The sequence below is a fragment of the Bos indicus x Bos taurus genome, chromosome 15, assembly GCF_003369695.1.
Source record: "Bos indicus x Bos taurus breed Angus x Brahman F1 hybrid chromosome 15, Bos_hybrid_MaternalHap_v2.0, whole genome shotgun sequence".
NCBI classification, from domain to species: Eukaryota; Metazoa; Chordata; class Mammalia; order Artiodactyla; family Bovidae; genus Bos; species Bos indicus x Bos taurus.
The window spans coordinates 10,398,197-10,422,283 of NC_040090.1; the positions used below are offsets into that span (position 1 = coordinate 10,398,197).

Here is a 24,087-nt window from a genome sequence, read left to right on the forward strand (position 1 = left end):
AGACAGTTGCTATGAAATTAAAAGACGCTTACTCCTTGGAAGGAAAGTTATGACCAACCTAGATAGCATATTCAAAAGCAGAGACATTACTTTGCCAACAAAGGTCCGTCTAGTCAAGGCTATGGTTTTTCCTGTGGTCATGTATGGATGTGAGAGTTGGACTGTGAAGAAGGCTGAGCACTGAAGAATTGATGCTTTTGAACTGTGGTGTTGGAGAAGACTCTTGAGAGTCCCTTGGACTGCAAGGAGATCCAACCAGTCCATTCTGAAGGAGATCAGCCCTGGGATTTCTTTGGAAGGAATGATGCTAGAGCTGAAACTCCAGTACTTTGGCCACCTCATGCGAAGTGTTGACTCATTGGAAAAGACTCTGATGCTGGGAGGGATTGGAGGCAGGAGGAGAAGGGGACGACAGAGGATGAGATGGCTGGATGGTATCACCGACTCAATGGACAAGAGTTTGGGTGAACTCTGGGAGTTGGTAATGAACAGGGAGGCCTGGCGTGCTGTGATTCATGGGGTCGCAAAGAGTCGGACACGACTGAGTGACTGAACTGATGAGAAACATTTAGTCACATTCCTCTATAGGTAATCTGTCCTTTCTGTCTCCATGAGGGCAGAGATCTTTGCCTGCCCTCTTAATTTTTCTTCACTGATTTATGTCAAGCCCTTGAAAAGTATTTTGCACAAAGCAGGTCTTTGCTACATATTTGTTGAATGAATGGCTGCTGTTATATTTCTTAAGCTATTTTCTTTCCAATGCATATCCAAAATTGTACAATCTTCTTTGTGAAGTTCTGGCTGAACACTGCAAACCACATTTCTCCTTTGCTAGCAGGCTTCTTGTTAAGTTCTGCAAATGTGTGCTAGGCAATTGGAAGGAGAGAAGGAGTGGGACTTTTTCTCTCAGTTGGCATTTTGTTTCAGTTGGTCATTCTGGCAGCACTTTGGGGGCAGCACTTCCAGACCCAGTGGCCAGCCCGTGCTCCCTCCTCCAAAGCATGAACTCTAGCTCACCCAGAGTTCTTGCCTGTGAACTCTAGATTTCAGAAACCCCAAGGGCTTGCCTTCCCATTCCCTACAGTGCATATCTCTGATTTACCTAAGTGCTTCTTTTTCTATTTTCAGCACTCCACCACAATGTACAGTCATGTCTTGGAGATATTGCTTGGTTACAGACCTCCACAATAAATATTGCAAAAGCGAGTCACACAAACCTTTTGGTTTCTCAGTACATACAGAAGTTATGTTCGCATTCAATACTATAGTCTGTTATGCGTGCAGTAGCCCTGTGTCTAGAAAACTATGTGCTGTTGTGTCAGTCGTTCAGTCGTTTGTGACCCCGTGGACGGGAGCCCACCAGGCTCCTCTGTCCATGGAATTCTCCAGGCAATACTGGAGTGGGTTGCCATGCCCTTCTCCAGGGTATCTTCCTGACCCAGTGATGGAACCCAGGTCTCGTGCAGGCAGATTCTTAACCATTTGAGCTACCCAGGAAGCCCTAAAAAAAAAACACCCAACAAACTATGTACATACCTTCATTAAAAATACTTCCTTGCTAAAAAATGCTAACAATCAGCTGAACCTCAGTGAGTGGTAACAGTAACATCAAAAATCACTGGTCACGGATCACCATAACAGAAGTAGTAATGAAAAGGTTCAAAGTATTGTGAGAATTACCAAAATGTGACACAGAGAAAGTGAAAATCGCACCAATAGATTTGCTCAAGACTGGGTTGCCACAAACCTTCAATTTGCAAAAAATGCAGCATCTGCCAAGCACAATAAAGCGAAGTGCAATAAAACAAGGTCTGCCTATCATCAGTTCTCTAAATTAAATTTGGTTTTTGAAATACGTAATGTTGTTTCTGTTTTCCTGACATGATCCTGACTGAAACAGATGCTCTTAAGATATCTTTCGTCTTTGCCATAATGCATCTTGGCGTGGATTTCTTTTTATTTACCCAGCTTGGGACACCTGGTGCCTCCTGAATCTGTTGATTTGCTTACTTCTTCATCTTTATAATACTCCAGGTAATTTTTTACATAAAGCTTGCAATTCACTGATTATTTGTGGCTAAATCTATCTAACTCATCCACTGGGTATATGACTTAATTACTTACACAAATATATTTTTAGTTTAAGATGTATGTAATTTTTAAAAATTTGCCTACTCATTTTTTGATATGCCATTTCTTTGCTCACCTTTGTGATTATACCTTTTAGGTGTTTTATAATGAAAATTTTCAAATGCATATACAAATAAAGGAAACAGTATAATGAATTCCATGTGCTCACCGCCTAGATTAGAAATTTACCAACAACTCATGGCCATACTCACGTACACAAGGTAGTGGCTGTCCCGTGGAATGCATTTGGGAGCACTGCCGTCTCTTCAGTTTTTTGGAATACTCTGAGAGGGGTAAGTATTAACTTTTCTTTGTACGTTTGATAGAACTGCCCTGTGAAGCCGTCTAGTCCTGGACTTTTATTTTTTGTAGTTTCTTGATTACTGATTCAATTTTAATACTAGTAGTTGGTCTGTTCGGATTATCTATTTCTTCCTGATTGAGTCGTGGAAAAGTGTATGTTTCTAGAAATTTATCCATTTCTTCTAGGTTATCCAATTTCTTGGCATATAACTGTTCATAGTATTCTCTATTTTTCTTTATTTTCATAGTATTCTCTTATGACTATTTCTGTGATATGTTTTAATTTCTCCTCTTTTATTTTTTATATTATTTGGATCCTTCTCTTTTATCCTTGATGACCCTGGATAAAGTCTTAATCACTTTTATCTTTTCAAAAAAAACCAGCTCTTGGTTTCTCTGATCTTTTCTATTGTTTTGTTTGGTCTCTACGGACTTCCCTGGTGGCTCAGACGGTAAAGCATCTGCCTACAACGCGGGAGACCCAGGTTCGATCCCTGGGTTGGGAAGATCCTCTGGAGAAGGAAACAGCAACCCACTCCAGTACTCTTGCCTGGAAAATCCCATGGATGGAGGAGCGTTGTAGGCTACAGTCCATGGGGTTGCAAAGAGTTGGACACGACTGAGTGACTTCACTTCACTTCACTTCTTCTCCTACCTTTACTATTTCCTAACTTCTTCTTCAGTTCAGTTCAGTCGCTCAGTCATGTCTGACTCTTTGTGACCCCATGAATCGCAGCACACCAGACCTCCCTGTCCATCACCAACTCCCAGAGTTTACCCAAACTCATGTCCATCAAGTCGGTGATGCCATCCAGCCATCTCATCCTCTGTCGTCCCCTTCTCCTCCTGCCCCCAATCCCTCCCAGCATCAGAGTCTTTTTCAATGAGTCAACTCTTCACATGAGGTGGCCAAAGTATTGGAGTTTCAGCTTCAGCATCAGTCCTTCCAATGAACACCCAGGACTGATCTCCTTTAGGATGGACTGGTTGGATCTCCTTGCAGTCCAAGGGACTCTCAAGAGTCTTCTCCAACACCACAGTTCAAAAGCATCAATTCTTCGGGGCTCAGCTTTCTTCACAGTCCAACTCTCACATCCACACATGACCACAGGAAAAACCATAGCCTTGACCAGATGGACCTTTGTTGGCAAAGTAATGTCTCTGCTTTTGAATATGCTATCTAGGTTGGTCATAACTTTCCTTCCAAGGAGTAAGCATCTTCTAATTTCATGGCTGCAATCACCATCTGCAGCAATTTTGGAGCCCAAAAAAATAATGTCTGACACTGTTTCCACTTTTTCCCTATCTATTTCCCATGAAGTGATGGGACCAGATGCCATGATCTTAGTTTTCTGAATGTTGAGCTTTAAGCCAACTTTTTCACTCTCCTCTTTCACTTCCATCAAGAGGCTCTTTAGTTCCTCTTCACTTTCTGCCATAAGGGTGGTGTCATCTGCATATCTGAGGTTATTGATATTTCTCCTGGCAATCTTGATTCCAGCTTGTGCTTCTTCCAGCTCAGCATTTCTCATGATGTACTCTGCATATAAGTTAAATAAGCAGGGTGACAATATACAGCCTTGACGTACTCCTTTTTCTATTTGGAACCAGTCTGTTGTTCCATGTCCACTTCTAACTGTTGTTTCCTGACCTGCATACAGGTTTCTCAAGAGGCAGGTCAGGTGGTCTGGTATTCCCATCTCTTTCAGAATTTTCCACAGTTTATTGTGATCCACACAGTCAAAGGCTTTGGCATAGTCAATAAAGCAGAAATCGATGTTTTTCTGGAACTCTCTTGCTTTTTCCATGATCCAGCGGATGTTGGATATTTGCTCTCTGGTTCCTCTGCCTTTTCTAAAACCAGCTTGAACATGAGTAAGTTCACGGTTCACATATTGCTGAACCCTGGCTTGGGGAATTTTGAGCATTACTTTACTAGCGTGTGAGATGAGTGCAATTGTGCGGTAGTTTGAGCATTCTTTGGCATTGCCTTTCTTTGGGATTGGAATGAAAACTGACCTTTTCCAGTCCTGTGGCCACTGCTGAGTTTTCCAAATTTGCTGGCATATTGAGTGCAGCACTTTCATAGCATCATCGTTCAGGATTTGAAATAGCTCAACTGGCTCTGTTTTTCTTTTTCTTTCCCAGGCAAGAATGCTGGAGTAGGTTGGCATATCCTTCTCCAGGGGATCTTCCTGACCCAGGGGTGGAACCTGTGTCTCCTGCATTGCAGGAAGATTCTTTATCACTGAGCCACCAGGGAAGCCCTGTTTCTTTTGCTAATTCCTTTAGATGGTAGGTTATGTTGTTTTAGATTTTCTTTGTTTCTTGAGGTATGCCTGCATTGCTACAAAATTCCCTCTTGTGACTGTTATTGTTGTGTCCCAAAGACTTTGGAAAGTTGTTTATTTTCATTTGTCTCAACGTATTTTCTGATCTCCTCTTTGATTTCTTCATTGACCTGTTGGTTTTTAAGTATCCTGCTGTTAAGTCTCCATGTTTCTGTTTTTCCCATTTTTCTTTTGTAACTGATCTCTAGTTTTCATACTGTTGTGGTCAGATAAGATGCTTGATATAATTTCTATGCTCCTAAATTTCCTGGGCCTAGTTTTGTGTCCTAGCATGTGGTCCATTCGGGAGAGCAGTCCATGTGCACCTGAAAACAGTGTGGATTCTGCTGTGTGGGGATGGAATGTGTGTGTGTGTGTGTGTGTGTGTGTTGCTCAGTTGTGTCCAACTCTTGCAACCCCACAGGCCAGAGACCATCAGGCCCCTCTGTCCATGGAATTCTCCAGGCAAGAATACTGGAGTGGGTAGCCATTTCCTTCTCCAGAGGATTTTCTCGATCCAGGGATTGAACCTGGGTCTCCTGCAATTCAGGCAGATTCTTTTCCATCTAAGCCACCAGGGAAGCCTGGAATGTTCTATAGATACCTATTAAAGCCAAGTGGTCTAATGTCATTTGAGGCCACTGTTTCCTTATGGATTTTCTGTCTGGATGATTAATTTGTCCACTGATGTAAGTGGGGTATTAAAGTCCCCATTATTATTGTATTACTGTCAGTCTTTCAGTTCAGTTCAGTTCAGTTCAGTCGCTCAGTCGTGTTCGACTCTTTGCGACCCCATGAATCGCAGCACGCCAGGCCTCCCTGTCCCTCACCAACTCCCGGAGTTCACTCAGACTCACGTCCATCGAGTCAGTGATGCCATCCAGCCATCTCATCCTCTGTCGTCCCCTTCTCCTCCTGCCCCCAATCCCTCCCAGCATCAGGGTCTTTTCCAGTGAGTCAACTCTTCATATGAGGTGGCCAAAGTACTGGAGTTTCAGCTTTAGCATCATTTCTTCCAAAGAAATCCCAGGGCTGATCTCCTTCAGAATGGACTGGTTGGATCTCCCTGCAGTCCAAGGGACTCTCAAGAGTCTTCTCCAACACCACAGTTCAAAAGCATCGATTCTTCAGCGCTCAGACTTCTTCACAGTCCAACTCTCATATCCATACATGACCACAGGAAAAACCATGTCAATCTTTAGGTCTTCTAATATTTGCTTTATATATTTAAGTGTTCCTGTATTGAGTGCATTTATGTTTGTGAATATTATATCCTCTTCTTGTATTGATCTCTTTATCATTACATAATGCCCTTCTTTGTCTTTTATTATAGACTTTGTTTTAAAGAGGAAAAGTATCTAAAGACCACAATCTGGGTACTGAGGGTGCTTACTAATACTGGGCTAGTCACAGATTCTAGTCTTTCAGCAAAATAAAGCCAGCATATGTGTAAATATATCAATTAAGTATATCAGGACTTCTTACTGACACTTTCAGTTTAAGACTAAAGATGTTTACGTCATTGTTCTCACATCTCTATGTTCTTTCACCCATACTCAAAATTCCAGTTTCCAAGTCACCAACAAAATTACTCATTTACTTTGCAGTACATACAGCTATAATCCCAAAAGAATAACATTAATATTATTAGCAACAGTACTACTGAAAACAGTATAAGGTTTTCCTTTGTTCTTAGGGTAAATTTCATTAGGGATGCACACCCAAATAACTGTGTTTTAAAGTCACTTGGAATAGCTCCTCTTGATGTGGTTCTACTACCAATGGACTGCATAGTTATGCTTAATTTTACTTTTAATTAGGAATTACCTTATTTAAAAATTTTTTTAATTATGCAAAATATTTGGTTTCAAAGTAAAAAAACGTTGATTCAAGGAAAGCTAGCTTTGTTTCCTGTCTTTTCTATCCTATTTCTATCTTTCTTCCATGGGACAGCATTTAAAATTTTTTTTTCAAAGTTAGTCTTTTCATTTGAAAATACGTTTCTTTTTACAAATATTCTCCCTCCCTACAACTTGCTATTTTAAAAAGATATAAGCAGTAATCTGAGGTATAGTTTTTTTCTATTGTTCTTTTTTTCACTTGCTGTATTCTGGAGATTATTTAATATAAGTTTATAGAGATTGTCATTCATTTTGACAGCTGCAGAAGCCTCCACTGTGTGGATTTCACACACAGTGAACAACCATAGTGGACTGTTTATTCAGTCAACTCCCTACTACTGGGCATTTGGATTGTTTTTTGCTCACTAATACAAGTCAGGCTACAATCAACAGTCTTACGCATAGGTATTTTTGTCAGATAATTTTTTTGCCATTGTATTTTTAGGAAATATTCCTAAAAGTAGGACTGCTGGATGAATGGGTAATGAATGCATAATCCTGCTAGATAAATAATTTGCTAGGCATCTATTTCCTTTCAGGTTATTCTATTTTGCATTTCTCCCAACCGTGTATGACAGTGCCAGTTTCCCCAAGGTCGCACCAAGGGTATCCTAGCAAACTTCTGAATTTTTGCCAAACAGAGGCAAGAAATATCTCAGTCTAATTTTGTTCTTTTTCTAGCTTTTTGGGATAGAAGCATAGATCACTAATTTCAGCCTGTTTTTTTAAAGTTAATATATCCATTAGTTTGTACGGCTACAAACTTGCCTCAAGCATTGCTTTAGCTACATCCCACAAGTTTTGATATACAAAATCTTTATTGTCATTCATTTAAAAATATTTTCTAATTTTGCTTTCTTCACCAAATTGTGAGTTATTCAGAAAGTGAAAGTGTTAGTTGCTCAGTCGTGACCAATTCTTTGTGACCCCGTGGACTGCAGCCCAACAGGCTCCTCTGTCCATGGAATTCTTTAAGCAAGAATACTGGATCGGGTAGCCATTCCCTTCTCCAGGGGGATCTTCTTGACCCAGGGATTGAACCTGAGTTTCCTGCACTGCCAGCAGATTCTTCACCATCTTGAGCCACCAGGGAGAGGTACAGTATTAATCTCACCAAAATCACTGGGAATTTTCTATCCTTATTTTTTTTTCTGATCTTTTTCTCTAGGTTAATTCCATTATGGTTGGAAAATAAACTCTAAATTATTTCAATGGTTTAATATTTAACTGAGGCTTAATTTATGATTCAGCTTGTGATCAGTATGGTAAATGTTCCACATAAATTTTTAAAATAGGAATTTTGTCACAGTTGAATGTGGCATGATAGAAATATCAGTTATGTCAAGTATGTATAGTCGCAAGATGTTCTATATCATATTTTTTGTCTGCTTAGTGCTGTCACCTATTAAGAGGTATGTTAAAGTTTATTTTGATCATGGATTCATTGCTCCCTTTACATCTGTCGATGTTTAATGTCTGTCTATATCATGTGAAACTATGACACTGGTTCTGTATAGATACACAATTTTCAATATTCTGGTGGACTGACCACTTTATCATTATGAATTGTCTTTATCTATAGAGTAACGCTTCCTGCCTTAAATTCTACATTGTCTGTTATTAGCATAGTTACAACAGCTTTCTTTTGATGAGTATTTATTTGATGTTATCTTTTTTCCATCTGTTTAATTTCAGCTGTTTTGTATCTTATTACAGGTGTGTTATCTGCAAACAGCATATAATTGGGTTCAACATTTTAACCTAGTCTGAGATGAGCACTCTAATTGAGGTATGTAATCCTTTTGTATTATTTACTGTGATCACTGATAAACTGGGTTTATTGCTATCACCTTACTATTTGCATTCTATTTCACCCACCTGTTTTATATTCCTTTGTCTTCCTTGCCTCCTTTATGAATTAATCAAATGTTTTTTATTCCATTTTCCCTTAATTATACATTCTTTAACTGTTCTTTTAGTGATTAGCTAAAAGTACAACATGCATATTTGATTTATTACAGACTAAAAATATAAATTATTGCTTCAATTTTATTACTTTCCTGTAATGCTAAACCCTAATATTTTGTCCATGTGTATTCATGGGAAATGAATCTTGTGTTTTCAGCTGTGTACCCCTGGAAACTTAATAAAGGCAGAATGTCACCCATGTTACTAGGCAACACTGCTTATGGTAAAGATGACCTGACTCTGAACTGCCAGTGGACTGTGATGACCTGGTAGAAAGACCCAGCTCTGAGTCTTCCCCTGTGTGACATTTCCTGTCCCTAGTTAGAACTCTTGGACTCTAGGCCACAGGACTGTTATAAGAGGCATTGGTTCTTACATGGAACTTGAGACTTCCAGGCTAGGATGGTTCCCACACTCGCCCATGTGGTCCTGATCCCTTATCCCTGAGCTGTCAACTCAGGGGTTGGAGTAGAGAACAGTCCCCAGGACTGCTATCAGAGAGCTATGGGAACTCTTGGAGAAATACATGAAAAGCTGCCCTGCTGGCTTGCTATGTGTTCTGTATTCTCCAGAGTGAAAGCAAGACAACTACTGCTCTACTGGGTTGTGCAAACTATGAAGTATCTGTTGAGCTGGGCTTCAAACAAGAGGCAGGGTGCATTGCAGAGCAGTAGCATCAATGAAACAGACTTTCATATCCTTGGTTCAACGGCCAAAGCACCATGAAACAAATGGAACGGGAGGGAGATGCTGGGAAGACTGAAGCCTCAGTGGGGGCTGACTTTCTCAGAGACTGATGGCAAAGGCTTGACACTGTGTGACGGGATAAATCTTCCCCTTGTAGGAATGGATGAAAGCTGCAGACAAACTTATGGTAAGAGAAAACATCCCAGTTTCCATGAAATGGGAGCTGACCAGAAACCTGGCTGAAAATGGGCTGACTGGCAAGAATCATATTCCCGTGGTGTAGCTGATGCATTTGAGCCAAAGGCGGCATTGATGCCTGACAAGGGGTGGGCAGAAGACAAGCACAGGTACTCAGGACTCCGTGTGTGTGACTAGGTCTGGATCAGACAAGGGGTGGAGCAGCTTGGCTCTGACCCAAGTTGGGCTGGCTGGGGATCCAACCAGCACAAAGTAGTGCTCACAAGCCACCACCTAAAGAACTGGGGACAAAAACGGGAGAACTACCTCTGCACTAGCCCACAAGGTCAAACAGGACGGCGTGGCAACCTGGCAAACAAACAGACCGCAACGGCAACGGCGGCAGCGTGCTGTGCGTCTGGCACCGCAGGCGAGACCTCGACGGAGGCCACCACGCGAGAGTAACCTCGGCTGCAAGCTGGGCAGCTTTTTGAGGGGTCTGCAAGTGAACCCTAAAATGGAGTCTGACCAGTGTCATCTGCTGATATTTACTGACAATTATGGTAATGCAAACTAAAAACTCTCTAAAGAGACAACTACAGATGGGCTTTTCAAGAAATAATAAAGGACAATGACTAAGTATTTTAAAACCTGAAGCAGAGAGGATATGGCGATCCTTGTTCTTTTGTGAAAGGTAAATGGGAAAAGCGTGCTTTTGCTTTGTTATCACTGCCATTTTCTAGGTGTGATCCTCAGATCAGCAACATCACCCAGAGTCACCTGGGAACTTACGAGAAATGTAAATTATCAAGCCCAACCCTAGACTTACTAAATCAGTAAGTGAAGTCATAGAAGCCTAGCAATATGTCTTAACAAGTCCTCCAGGTGACTGCAGTGTACCCTAAAGTCCGAGATCTACTGTGCTAAAAAGCTAATAAGGTCATGGTTGGTCTGTGAGCCTATAATGAAATCTCATGTTGGATTTACCTTCTAGCCCCATTTCTCTGAAGACCTAATAAAGGAGAAACGTTAGCTGTCACCAGGCAAGACAGCTTACAGTAAAAATGACCTTGGTAAACCGTAACTGGACTGGTGAGACTGGAAAAAACTGGAGGCAGAAATGGCAACCCACTCCAGTATTCTTGCCTGGGAAATCCCATGGACAAAGGAGCCTGGTGGGTTACAGTCCACAGGTCACAAAGAGTCGGACACAACTGAGTGACTGCACATGCATATGCGTGCACGTTCCCAACAGCCTTATCAGCTTATCACAAGGTTCTAATCTTTGGATGAAGGTCAAACGCCCCATGACCTTCAGCCAGATTCTGCATACTGGGAAAGGCATCATTTAAAGGGCTGTGTCTATCCCAGATAAAAGGACCATTACCAGATGCTCTTAACTAGCTCATGCACAGTGAAACTAAAGCGACTCGTCTCTTGAATCCATCTTTCTCACCTAAGAAGAGTCTCTGCTCTGAACTGGTCTAGAGTAAGGACTGCTGACCCCAAACGCAGACCCACACTAGGATGAGAGGACAACAGCAATGGGAGGCAGCTGACCCAACCAGCTGGGCCTGTGCGATCAATCCCACTAAAAGAACTGTTTACCAAATGTGTGTCTCTCTATCAACACTGAAAGTTATTGTTTTACTTCTAACCATACTGTTGCCCTCAATGTTTAGGATGGTAAGAAAATTCTCAAGTGAAGTTGTCACCGAGAATTATGAATTATCTTAACCACTTGTGACATGTTTCACTGCAAGTCTACTGCTAAAATTTTATAATTATAAAATTTTAAAATTGTACTTCAGTGTAATTGGTAAAATGTATAGCCTATAGTTACTTTTCCATTAGAAAAAAGAAAAAGACGGGGAACAACTCCAAGCACCTGGTGGGAAGCCACAGCTGGGAGCCTCTAGGCACCATGGCTCTTGTGGGTAACGTGTCCCTTTCTACTGCTCCGTGCATGTGGGGCTGTTACAAAAGATACTGGTTCTCATATGGAGCCCAGAGCATTTAAGTCAGGGCAGGCCTCACTTTTAACCATTTGACTTGTTCCCTTGCACCTGAAGAGTCACTTGGCAGGAAAGAAGGGTGGGCAGAGAATGGCCCTGGCCTAGGTGCATGCCTATTCTGGAGGCACGAGCCTGCTGCTGCTGTGGTGCCCTGGCCCCTTATCCTTCTGAGTGAAGCCCACGCCAAGTGAGGCCAATTACATGAGTATGAAGTGTCTAACTGGATCTAAGACCATCTACAGCGGTCAGTGTAATTCCTCTCTGCCTTTCGTACTGCTGTTGCTATGAACTGTAACCTCAGAAGACAGTACTGTTATTATTTTGTATCAACATACTTATTTACATATACCTTAATATTTACGCTTGTTGTTTTCTTTGCTTTTTTCTGTTTTTTTTTTTTTCTGAGTTTCTACCTGGAATAGTTTTCCTTCTGCCTGAAAAAAATCCCTTCAGGATTTTTAATGCAAGTCTGTTGATTACATGTATCTTTCAGTTTCTGGTGGTCTAAAACCTTTATCTAAACTTCATTTAAAAAAATCAAGGTATAATATAAATAGAAATGCTCAGACCTTAGGTATAACATTCAGTTTTGACTATTACTTAAAAACACAGAAAACATTCAATAGTCCAGAAAGTCCTTTCAAGCTGCTTCCCAATCAACCCCTTCCCCTGACAAAGCAATTCACTCTTCTGATTTCTACGACCAGAGGTTAATTTTGCCTGTTCTAGGATTTCGTATAGTTGGGATCATACACTATACATTTTTTTGTGTCCAGTGACTTAATAGCACAATATTTCTGAGATTCATCAATATGGATGCAGGATCTTTCTTGTAGAATAGTATCCACTGTATAAATATAACCCTGATTATCTATTCTCCTATTGATGGGTATCTGTTTCCAGGTTTTTGGCTGTTATAAATAAATCTGCTGTGAACATTTTTTAACAAGTATTTTGTGGACATAGTTTTCATGGGATTTCTCTGGTGGCTCAGATAGTAAAGAATACGCCTGCAGTGCAGGAGACCCGGGTTCAATCTCTGGGTCAGGAAGATCCCCTGGATAATGGAATGGCTACTCCTTCCAGTATTCCTGCCTGGAGAATCAGAGGAGCATGGACTTGCAAAGAGTCAGACATGACTGAGTGACTAACACTTTCACTTTTGATTAAGTACCAAGCAGTAAAATACTGGATCATATATGCCTAGCTTTTTAATAAGCTATCTGACTGTCTTCCAAATAACTACTATTTTATATTCTCACTAGCAATGTATCAGAGTTCTGGTTGCTCCATATCATCTCAAATTATCAATTTTTCCCCTCATTTTAGCCCTTCTCTGTTTCTTGCTTCAAGCTTTTGTTTTAAAAATAAGAGTACAGCTGTATCTGCTGTCCTTTTCTATTGTTTGTATGATGTATTCTTCATCTTCGTATTTTCAACCTGTGTCCTAATATTTAAAGAGTTTCTCTTATAAGCAGCATATAGTTGGATTTAAAAAAATCCATTCCATACAAAATGCTTTAATTATAAATCTTTTCTGAAGTGAACTAATGATATACTTATCTACTATTTTACTATCTGTGGTCTATTTTTATGTACTTTTTACCTTTCTTAATTTTCTTTGGATTAATCAAATGTTTTACATTATTTCATTCTCCTTCCACTGAATTACACTTTAGAACCATTTTTAGTCGTTAGCCTGGAACTTAAAACACACATTCTTATTACAGTCCAATGCAAACTTTCTTTTATGACTTGGCCGATACCAATTAAAACTTAGAACTTTTAAACTCCATTTATTTTTCTGCCATCGTTTATGTTACCACGAATTTTAGTTATATATAAAGGTGAAGCTCCTCAGAGCAGTGCAGTTATCATTTTGTACAATTAGTCTTCATTTATATTTTCTTTCCAGTGTCCTTCTCTCCTTCTGGCATGTCCATATTTCTGTCTGGGATCATTTTTCTGAACTCCCTTTAATTTTTATTTCAGTGCAAGCCTACTGGTGCCAAGGTCTCTGAATTTTTATTGAACACCTATCTATTTCATTTTAATTTCTAAAGAATATTTTTGCTGGAAAAGAATTCTAGGTTTGCAGTTTTCTTTTTTAGTACCTTAAAGATGTCATTGCAATGGCTTCTAGTTTTTATCATTTCCACTGAGAAGCTGTCGGTTTTATTGCTGCTCCTTTTGAAAGGCACTGTGGTGGATTAAAGATCCACCGTTAAAGATGGGCTGTAGTCTTTGCGCTACCAGCAGGTGAAGGATATCTCCTTTGCCCTGGGACTTGCTTTGACGGATGGCACTCGTAAAGGCGCTGCTGTTCCAGCTCTCTGCATGGATTCTGAAAGGCCTGGATGCTTTTGCTCTCAGTCTCTTGGAGCCCTGAGACACCAGGTAAAAAGGTCCAGCTTCTCTGCTGGAGCGTCTGCTTGGAGAGAGACAATATATAGCTGTGTCTCATCTATTCCAATCACTCCAGATTCTTTGGTGGCCAGCCCCAGTTGAAACTCCGTATGTCTGTAGTTGCATGGATGATTCCAAGTCAGATCAGAAGGAAGTCCAGCTCAGGTTGTAGGGTCTTGAGCAAATAATAGTTTTGTTTTAAGCCACTCAATTCTGGTCTAATTTATTAAGCAAAAAAGGTAACTGAAAACAATATCTGGTATCAAGAACAGACTGCTGCCATAACAGAAACTTAGAGCATGCTGACAGTACTCTGGGAAATGGGTTCAGGATATTGCTGAAGGAACAGCAACAAGACCATTAATGAAGGCTGGAAGAGCACTGAGGAAACTGCTCCTGCAGGCTGGAGGAGAGGCATCATCTACTGGCAAAACCAACAGGGAGGTTCTATGTGGAGTATAGGAAAATACCTAATGATGTTGCGGATCTGGCTAGGGAGGCTTTGAGGAAGAATGCGGAAAGTGACGAATGGTTTTTTAAACATCACCCATAGTAAAGCATTAAAAGAGGAGAACTAAACAAGGAACTGCACAGTTTCCAAGCAGAATTTAGAGAAAATGCTTCCAAACTGGGACTTGCAGGGTTAGAAAATGAAACTTTCTCATCTCAGTTACTAGCTTCTCCGGTCAGCACAAGGTTTTGACAAAAAAAAAAAAAAGCAAATCCAGATGCTACCAGTAAAACTATGGCCTCAGGATCAAGATCACATCAAAAACACAGCAGTAGGACCCTGTGTTACTAACACCTCAGGAAGATCTGCGTGTTGAGTTAAGTCTTGCAGACTGTCAGACAAAAGGCATCTAAGAATCTTAAAGGTATTGTCCTGGACTCATGTTTGAAGCAGCTGCTGCTAAGTCACTTCAGTCGTGTCTGACTCTGTGTGACCCCATGGACGGCAGCCTACCAGGCTCCCCCGTCCCTGGGAATCTCCAGGCAAGAACACTGGAGTGGGTTGCCATTTCCTTCTCCAATGCATGAAAGTGAAAAGTGAAAGTGAAGTCAGTCGTGTCTGACTCTCAGCGACCCTATGGACTGCAGCCTACCAGGCCCCTCCATCCATAGGATTTTCCAGGCAAGAGTACTGGAGTGGGGTGCCATTGCCTTCTCCGGTTTGAAGCAGAGAGGGGCCTTATTGAAGAGATCTGTGGGCGTGACTTTTGCCTCCTGGAATGGCTTGTAATCTGAAAGTCCACAAAGTTTTACAAAGTTGTGCCAAGGCAGCAGGCTGAGGAAGCTCTTCAGCTGCAAATACAGGACACTTCTAAGGAAAAGGAAAGGCAGCCTCTAGAGGAGAGCTGAGAATGAGAATAGGAAACCACCCCCAGGGAACCAAAACAGGCCCTAATCAAGGCGTATTTCCTACCCTGGAACTGGGGGAACTGGTGACAACTGGCCATGTGAATTTCAGAACTGCATGGAACAGTGATGGCTGTGTGCACTTCCTCCCCTTTAAACTGACGTGATTACCCTTCCCTACCATACTGCCACGGCCATACTGGAAGCTGGGTAGACTCTCTTAATCACTGTTATATCACCTCTTCAATATCATATAATAAGTGGATAGATTCTTACCCATGAAGTAAGAAAACAAAGTTTTGCAAATATTCTGTTTCATGACTTCAGAAAAAAGATACTTCAAGATATGGTTCCCACCCACCATCCAAACTACCAAATATTCTTTATTCACCAGAAGATGAACCTTTGACTTATTTCTCACACCTGGATTCCAAAGTTCTTAGTAGCATCACCTGAATCTATCCATGGTAGACTAAAAACGAGAAAACTGACCACATAAATTTAAGCACAGAAAGTAAACAGAGCAGCAAAAAAGAATAGTAACCACGTAATGGAAAAAGTCACAGAAAAATGATTAGAATATTCTTCTGTGTGGGGTTACTTCATGTCATCCTTTTAGTTACCAAGTGCTAAATAACTAACCGAAGAGGTTAGGGCCACTTAATGGCAAATGATCTGGAAAAGTTAGAAAGTGGATAACGGTTTACAGCTTTCCTACAGAGTGACTTACCTTTTCCAAAACTTTGGCAATTCGGGTGCCAATTTGTTCAAGTGACTGTTGTGGATATTGGTCTTTGCCAAGATTCTGCAACACCTGGTTCAGGGAGGGAGATGACAGGTTAGAGGAATGACGGTGAGGGGAGGTCTGACGACGCTGCGGACGCCCAGCTGGGCACTGTGCCGTGGGTGCAGGCTGTATCTGGGGGCGCCTGCTGTGGTCCTGTTGGTAAGGCATAGTGTGGAAGACACACTGAAGGCCATCACCATCCCCTCTCCCTCTCTCGCTTAACACAGGTTACAGGCAAGTAGAACACATCCGTTACAGCATTACAAGAAGCAGAGTACAGAAAGAAAACAAAAAGCGCTTGTAACTCTATCACCCAGACACAACCACTGCCAGGATCGCTTATGTATCTTTCAGGTATTTTTCTATGTACACGTGTATCATTACTCTCACAGACCGTATACTATGCGATCACACTGCAAACTATCACCTCCATTTTCACACAATATAGTCAACAGCTTTCATGTCAATAAATATACTTCTCATGCATCTTTCTTAATGGCTCTTATTGTACACCAGCTTATATCTACACCAACACTTACTGAACGCATCCTCTACTGCTGGATATTTGTGGCATGTTTTCTGATTATTCTTCTACGTACACTCTTTGCTAGATATACGCTGGGTCTGCCCTCTTTCCCTCCCTTCTTAAGAATGTCAACAGGAGCATTAACTGTCCCAAATATTTCTCACAAAGAGCCTCTGTCCAGTGACAAGCAGAATGCTACCCATCTGGAGGAATGAATCAGAATTATCATTTTCTGGTCATAAAAAAACCATATGTTCGGTCACAGGGCCTGAAAGAAATCAGGCTTTTCCTAAAGCCATCTAGACAACAGCCATCTGAAAAAGGCAAAAAAACCTGGCCTGGCCACTTGCGCTTTCGCTATCAGCTGCATCATAACTGTACGGCAAAAACTGCAGACTGGCTGAATACAGCCAAGCACTCACCTCTGTTAACTGGCTCTCTCCCGTGTAGTGTAGGCTGGCTCGGTTGGAAACCCCCTGCAAGTGGTCCAGGGTGTGCATGCTCGTCGGGAGATTGCCATTGCAAACAGGTTCCATCGCTGGCTGCTGTATTGGAGTGGCAAAGTCTATGTGTTCCGTGATGCTGAAAAATGCAGAGGACCACCTTAGCCATAGAAAAGTGGGTGGGGACAAAGTATTAATCATTAGCTGACCATAACTGCGATATATAAATAGAACTATCTGGAACCACAGAATCTCAAAATGGAAGCAATTTCCGGAGCTACTTAGTCCGGCCTCTCACTTTATAGGTACAAGGACTCCAGTGCTCTACTGACTGTTTGCTGACTGTATGAGTAGAGGCTGTGCCCTCGGTCAGAGCAGCAGCATTGGGATCTGAGTCCTGAACTCAGTCTTTTCTCAAGCTGCCTTCTTTCTACACATCAAGGTGTCTGATTTCCTCACTGCTGCTTGCCACTTTTTCTCACTGGGGAGGTTTGAAACCAGGTAGGTTTTCTTCTCGGGTTTCTTTTCCAGGGTACAGACAGTGATAAATAACCAGAAGTGGTTCCTGTCTTTCATTTTCCCTCTATGCACAGAGGCACACTTGTCCCCACAGGAAAAGCTCCCCTAAAGTTTAGACCGTAAATGTTACCCAGATCCAGCTATTCATTGTACCCACGTATAAGATGTAAGCACGTCCCTTCACGGCTCCAAAGCGGTCCTTTTCCTGCTATATACTGGCCAAATGCTTTACACTATCATACACACTGGTGTGGCGATTTGACACTGGCAGATTTTGCTTCTAGCTACTTAAAAAAGCTGACCACATATTAATATGTAAACATTCATTCATTATTGATTCAGACTCTGTCACATGTCAGGTATCAGAGTTACAATAATTAACCAAACATCCCCAGTCCCCACTGTTACGATGCTCACTGGTGACAGTCAGTCATTACAGATGTGATGAGCTATAAAAGATAAAACACAGCTGTGTCAGTTTCCTAGAGGGGTGCACATTGCCTCTGTGCTGATGGAGGAGGGAGGGAGGTCATGAAGGATTTCCTGAGGAGGAAAGATGTTAAGACCAGAAGGAGGAATATGAATTAAGCAGGTAGGGAGAAGATGCTGAGAACACCACCAGAGGCAAAAGCAGCACCACATGTGAAGGCCTCGCAGGAGGGAGAGCAGAGCTGAAGATGGAAAGACATGTGGGGAGCAGATCACGAAGGGCTCTGTGGGCCACTGTAAACAGCAATATTTACAAGTTGTTTGAGCATTTTAAGAATTATTTGACTTCTGAGGAACAATTCTGAGTACTATGGAGAGAATGGATTGAGGAGGTGCAAGAATGAATAAAGCAGCAACAGGGATGAAGAAAAGCAAGTAGTTTTGAAAAACACTCAAGGGTAAAAGTGACAAGAACGGGTAACAGGCTGGACTGGAGGGGTGAGGGTGACTCCTAGGGTTCGGGCCTAAGCACTTCTGGGAGCTATTTACTAAGAACAAGAAATAGAAAACAAACAGAACAAAGATTTTTTTGGGGAAAGGAGAATGGACAAGAAAATGGTGAGTTTAGTTTTCCTGAGCTTGAGGTACTGGAGAGAGAGCTAGGCAGAGAGGCCAACTGGAGAGACAAGGGATTTGAAGAAAGGTCTGGTCTGGAGATTCAGATTTGGGACTGTCAACGTATCAGTGACAGAGGTTTTGGACTTTGACTAGGAATGATTTTAAAATAAGGTTTAGTGGTAAATCTTGGGGAACTGCAATGCTTAAAAGGTAAAATAAAAAGAGGCCAACCAAAGAATGAGCATTCAGGGAGGAAAAAGCAGTTACCAGAGAGGCGGCCCTGCCTGCTTGTGTCCTGGTAGGTGCTCACAGATGTGGACTTGCTCTGACTCCCTTTTTAGGCCCATGATGCCAGCGAGGTTTTGTGCTTTAATGGAGAGAGCCAGTCTTTAATTTAAACTATGTCCTCTGTGACTGGATCGACAGAACGCAGGGCAGAAGGCACAGAGAGGAGGGCACCCAGACGGTGTCGGGGCCACGAGCTGAGTCCGTTCCAGGCATCCTCTGAACCACCAACCCCAGCAAGGATGACTCCATGGCAGCTGCTGACAAAGAAGGGCATCCCTAAAGCCAGCTGACAAGGAAGGGCATCCCTAAAGTCAGCTGGGGCCCAGTGGGATCGCTGGTACACAGATGCCATGAAAGCGGGAGAGCTTTAAGATACTCACTCAATGTTTTTTGAAGAAACTGCAAGCCAGGTACTCACGATGGCTGTCAGCTCTACCCAGCGCAGCTTGAGGCACTCGTCCGGGCTGGGCCACCCCAGACTCTGGTAGTCACGCTTTTTTCCTGGAAGGAAAGTACATTATCTGTCAACACAATGGCAAAGACCCAAAGACACATACAGTGCCTTATGCTCCGGTGGTTACTTCACTCAGAGTGGTGTATCGCAGGTGCCAGTCATCCTTCTAGTCTAGAATTTCCACCACTTACACAACGAACAAAAGTCTTTGTCATTCGCAGCGATGGGAGTAACTGTCATCATTGAGGAAAGCCTTGTTTTCAAAGATAAGATGATGAAGTAAAAATGAACGAGTCCTTCACTGGATTTAAGACTGAGATGAGGGTTAAAATACTTTTCAGTATTAACATTTTACCAAACTTAATTTCACCTTTCTACACTTTGATTCTATAAAGACAACTCTAGGTCAGGAGAAGCCTACGAGTCTAAAGCAGGTTTCTTAACCCGGCACTGCTGACACTGAGAGGATGTCTCACAGCATCCCCAGCCTCTACACACCAGAGGTGAGCGGGACCTTCCCTGAGGCATGACACCAACAGTGTCTCCAGATACCGTCGGGTGTTCCCTGGGAGGGCAACGCCACTCCTGGCGGAGAACCCCTGTTGTAAAGGAAAGCAGTACGATGCAGAATGATGATGGCAATGAAAGGTTATTTATTTCCAGTGCACTTACTGTGCTGTGTGTCAGGTCCTGTGCTAAATGCTTTTCCTCTGTAACCTCAGGAGGCAGGTTTTAATCCTTGTTTCTCGAATGAGAAAATGGAGGCTCAAGGGAAATCAAGTGATCTGCCCAGGGTCACCGGCCACTAGGTGGCAGCACTGCGATTCAGATCCAGGTCTGCTCGACTATAACGCGCACGCTACCAGTCATGCTATTTAAAGCTTTCCTGGGCCTTTAAGGCTCTGTTTACTGATACCCTTCAAAGGTACCACCTTTTGGGTGTAGGCTCTTTACTTAGATAAACCCCCAAGAAAAGAGCAGACCTAAGTCTTATCTGGGAAGGATTCTTCTGAAAAATTCCAATGGAATGGATAGGAAGGAAAACTTTGGTAATGTATAGCTCTTTTTATACTGTAGGAATTTACCAACAATAGAAAACTTTTAAGAGAGAGGCAGGGGCTTTAGATTTAGATTTTAATAAAAGAGAAAAAAAAAGTTTGGAAGAGTTTCAAATGAACCCTGTTTAAATAAATACCAAGAGAATTAAACCATAAATTTCACAATACAACTTATTTTCCCTTTCTGTTTAAGAAATTCGCTTGGAAAATATTTTGTTGTTGTCCAGTTGCTCAGTCATGTTTGACTCTCTGCAGCCCCACAGACTGCAACACGCCAGGCTTCCCTGTCCTTCACCATCTCTGGAGCTTGCCCAAACTCATGTCCACTGAGCCAGTGATGCCATATTTATTGAGCAGCTATTATATGGGAGTGGGAACTGTATTAAGACACTAGGGATACAGAGAGGAACAATAAAAGGGCCTGCCCTTGAGCTCACAGTCTAGCGAGGAAGGTAAACACAAATTATTGGAGCACAACAGGGTAAGTGCCACAGTGAGGGCAGAGAGCAGCTGGACAGAGGAGAAAGAAAGAGCAGCTGGACAGAGGAGAAAGAGAGCAGCTGGACAGAGGAGAAAGAGAGAGCAGCTGGACAGAGAAAGAAGCTGATGCTGCCTGAATGCACCAAGGAAGAGATGGCACTGGAGTTTGAGGTTTAAGGATGAGTGACATCTTAGCACCACGGAGGTGGCAGCAGTGACTCCTAGGTGGAGGGAAGAGCATGCGCAAAAACAAGGAGGTAAAACGAGCATGATTGGTTCAGGGAATGGTGCTGAAGGGGAGACAGAGGCTGGGTTGTAAATGGTCTTGTGCACCACCCTAGAAAGTGTGGTCTTCACGCTGCAGGCATTGGGGAGCCTTTAAGCCCATCTCTCGCCACACTGTTCTCAAGGATGTCATAAGACACTCTGTTAAGTGCTTTGCTTAAATCCAATTACGTTATGTATATGGCACTTCCCTGGTGTTCTAGTCTAGCAGGCCTCACCAAAGTGGGAAATAAAGTCAGTTATGCATTATCAGTTTTATTAATTCTTAGAAAATCTACAACGACCCTTAATGATCTCTGAGACTCTTCCCCCATGGGCTCACAAAGGACTGGTTTAATACTTTGCTTTACCACCACGTCAGGATTTATCACAAATCTCATCACTTGGCAGTGGACAAAATCTGTACTTGGTTGAAAACCGGGATACTGAACCTCTGCAGTCTTCTCTTACCTCTTCCACACTAGAACTCTGGACATGAGTGAAAGTAAATAGTTTTATGATCTTCTTTGCAAGTATATTCAGTGCCCTACCCAGCCCCACCTATTTGAATCCACTTAAAACTGCCTAAGTGCTCTCCTATCCTCTCAACCATACTGAGCTTTAATTTTCACTTTTACAAGAAATTTTTAGTTTGTTTTTGTAAAAGTAATATAGGCTTATTTTAAGAAATTTAAAAAACGGAATGATCATTTATGACGTTTTAGTGTAAAATTGAGGTACCTTCAATATATGCTACTTTATAAAGTGCTTTTGTTCACTTACTAAATTACAGACACCTTGGTTGCAAGTACAGGGCAAGAACACGCTGTAGTTTACTTAGGCAACTGTCATCATTTAGGTATTTTTCAGATTTTTATTATGATAAGCAGCGTGATGATCAGTATCTTTATATGTCTATCTGTTGCACTTATAAGATTCAGTTCAGTTGTTCAGTCACACGGTCATGTCTGACTCTTTTCGACCCCATGAATTGCAGCACGCCAGGCCTCCCTGTCCATCACCAACTCCCGGAGTTCACTCAGACTCACGTCCATCGAGTCAGTGATGCCATCCAGCCATCTCATCCTCTGTCGTCCCCTTCTGCTCCTGCCCCCAATCCCTCCCAGCATCAGAGTCTTTTCCAATGAGTCAACTCTTCACATGAGGTGGCCAAAGTACTGGAGTTTCAGCTTCAGCATCATTCCTTCCAAAGAAATCCCAGGGCTGATCTCCTTCAGAACGGACTGGTTGGATCTCCTTGCAGTCCAAGGGACTCTCAAGAGTCTTCTCCAACACCACAGTTCAAAAGCATCAATTCTTGGGCACTCAGCCTTCTTCACGGTCCAACTCTCACATCTATACATGACCACTGGAAAAACCATAGCCTTGACTAGATGGACCTTTGTTGGCAAAGTAATGTCTCTGCTTTTCAATATGCTTATAAGATTATTTAGGGTAAATTACTAGAAGTAGAGCTGTTGGTATATTTAAAAATTTTCTGACGTATCTAGTCAAACTATCCCCAAATTCATTTTACTAAATCTCGCCGTGTATTACACAAAGACAGTCTGACAAGCAGAACTGGCATGTTACATTTTACGTCTGCATTTCCTTGTCTGCTCGAGACGCTAAACATGTTACCACGCTAAGCGGCCATGTGTGTTTATGTGTGTGAGTGTGTTTTGTGTATTTGGTGAACTGCCTATGTACCGTGCACATATTTTACTGAAATGCTGTTATTTTTTTCTATTGATTTGGAGGCGCTCCTTAAATGACACTGATATCCTTTGCTTATCATGTATTCTGTAAAAATATATAAACATTCTGCAAAAAATACTGTTTCAATTCTTTGTCTATTTTGTAGTGCTTTCTGATGCCAGAATTACTTTTTTCTTTTTCTCTGTGCTTTAGAAAGTCCTTTTTCACCTCCGAAGTATATAACTACCCATTTAAATTTCCTCTTTAATGTATTTATCACGTTTACTATTTAAACCACTGGAAGTCTCACTGCTATGGCGTGTTTTGTAGTTTGAGTATCTTTTCCCTCGCTACCGCACAGACTTATCAGAGTACGTGCCACTTTCTCCCATAATCTGCTAACACACGCTATCTTCCTTAAACAGTAAAACGACTTCATATTTCAACTCCAGTCATGCCAAAACGTCCTTTTTGGTGTCCTTAGTATTTTTGTCAAGTCACAGATCATTCTGAGATTTAGCTAAGATTACCTTATTCCTTATATTTTATTATGTGTTCTCTGCTTTCAGCTTTGGTAAATACAATTTAAATTACACACATTTTCATGAAGTTATCTTGAATTGTCAAATCTAACACAGTGAAAATATCCTTTTAAAAAAGGAGAAAAAAAAATAGAGAGGAGAATTTTCTTTTTTTTTTTTAAAGAAATTCTACCACCACTGTTTCACTGCTGGAAAAGAAAGTCAACTGGACTCATGGCAATGGCCCTGAACCTGGAGTCCAAAGACAGACTTTGGGATAACTATGAACCCTAAAAGTACACGCCAAATTTTGATGTATTTTTTTTTCCTGGGGAGTAGTTCCAAAATATTATCTAATACTTAAAGAGCTATCTAACACATAAAAAATTACTGGATAGTATTTATCAAGCCCTATGTGTTCAGTCTTTCCTATGGGAAAGACCTAGAGATCTCTTCAAGAAAATTACAGATACCAAGGGAACATTTCATGCAAAGATGGGCTCGATAAAAGATAGAAATGGCATGGACCTAACAGAAGCAGAAGATATTAAAAAGAGGTGGCAAGAATACACAGAACCGTACAAAAAAGATCTTCAAGACCAAGATAATCTTGATGGTGTGATCACTCACCTAGAGCCAGACATCCTGGAATGTGAAGTCAAGTGGGCCTTAAAAAGCATCACTACGGACAAAGCCAGTGGAGGGGATGGAATTCCAGTTGAGCTATTT

General features: G+C 41.8%; 1 protein-coding gene across 6 annotated transcripts in view; it reads right to left on the minus strand.

The window, feature by feature from the left end:
• Positions 1–24,087, minus strand: part of TTC17 (tetratricopeptide repeat domain 17) — a 126,926-nt gene that overhangs the window by 13,106 nt on the left and 89,733 nt on the right. For 4 of the 6 annotated variants that reach the window (XM_027562620.1, XM_027562617.1, XM_027562619.1 and 1 more), the window contains 3 exons: positions 19,264–19,384; positions 17,009–17,189; positions 16,004–16,087 (listed from right to left, as the gene is read on the minus strand). In XM_027562620.1, the coding sequence (XP_027418421.1) occupies positions 16,004–16,087; positions 17,009–17,189; positions 19,264–19,384 (386 nt within the window). The remainder of the gene's footprint in view (positions 1–16,003; positions 16,088–17,008; positions 17,190–19,263; positions 19,385–24,087) is intronic. The other 2 variants (XM_027562618.1, XM_027562622.1) reach the window with 1 other exon arrangement.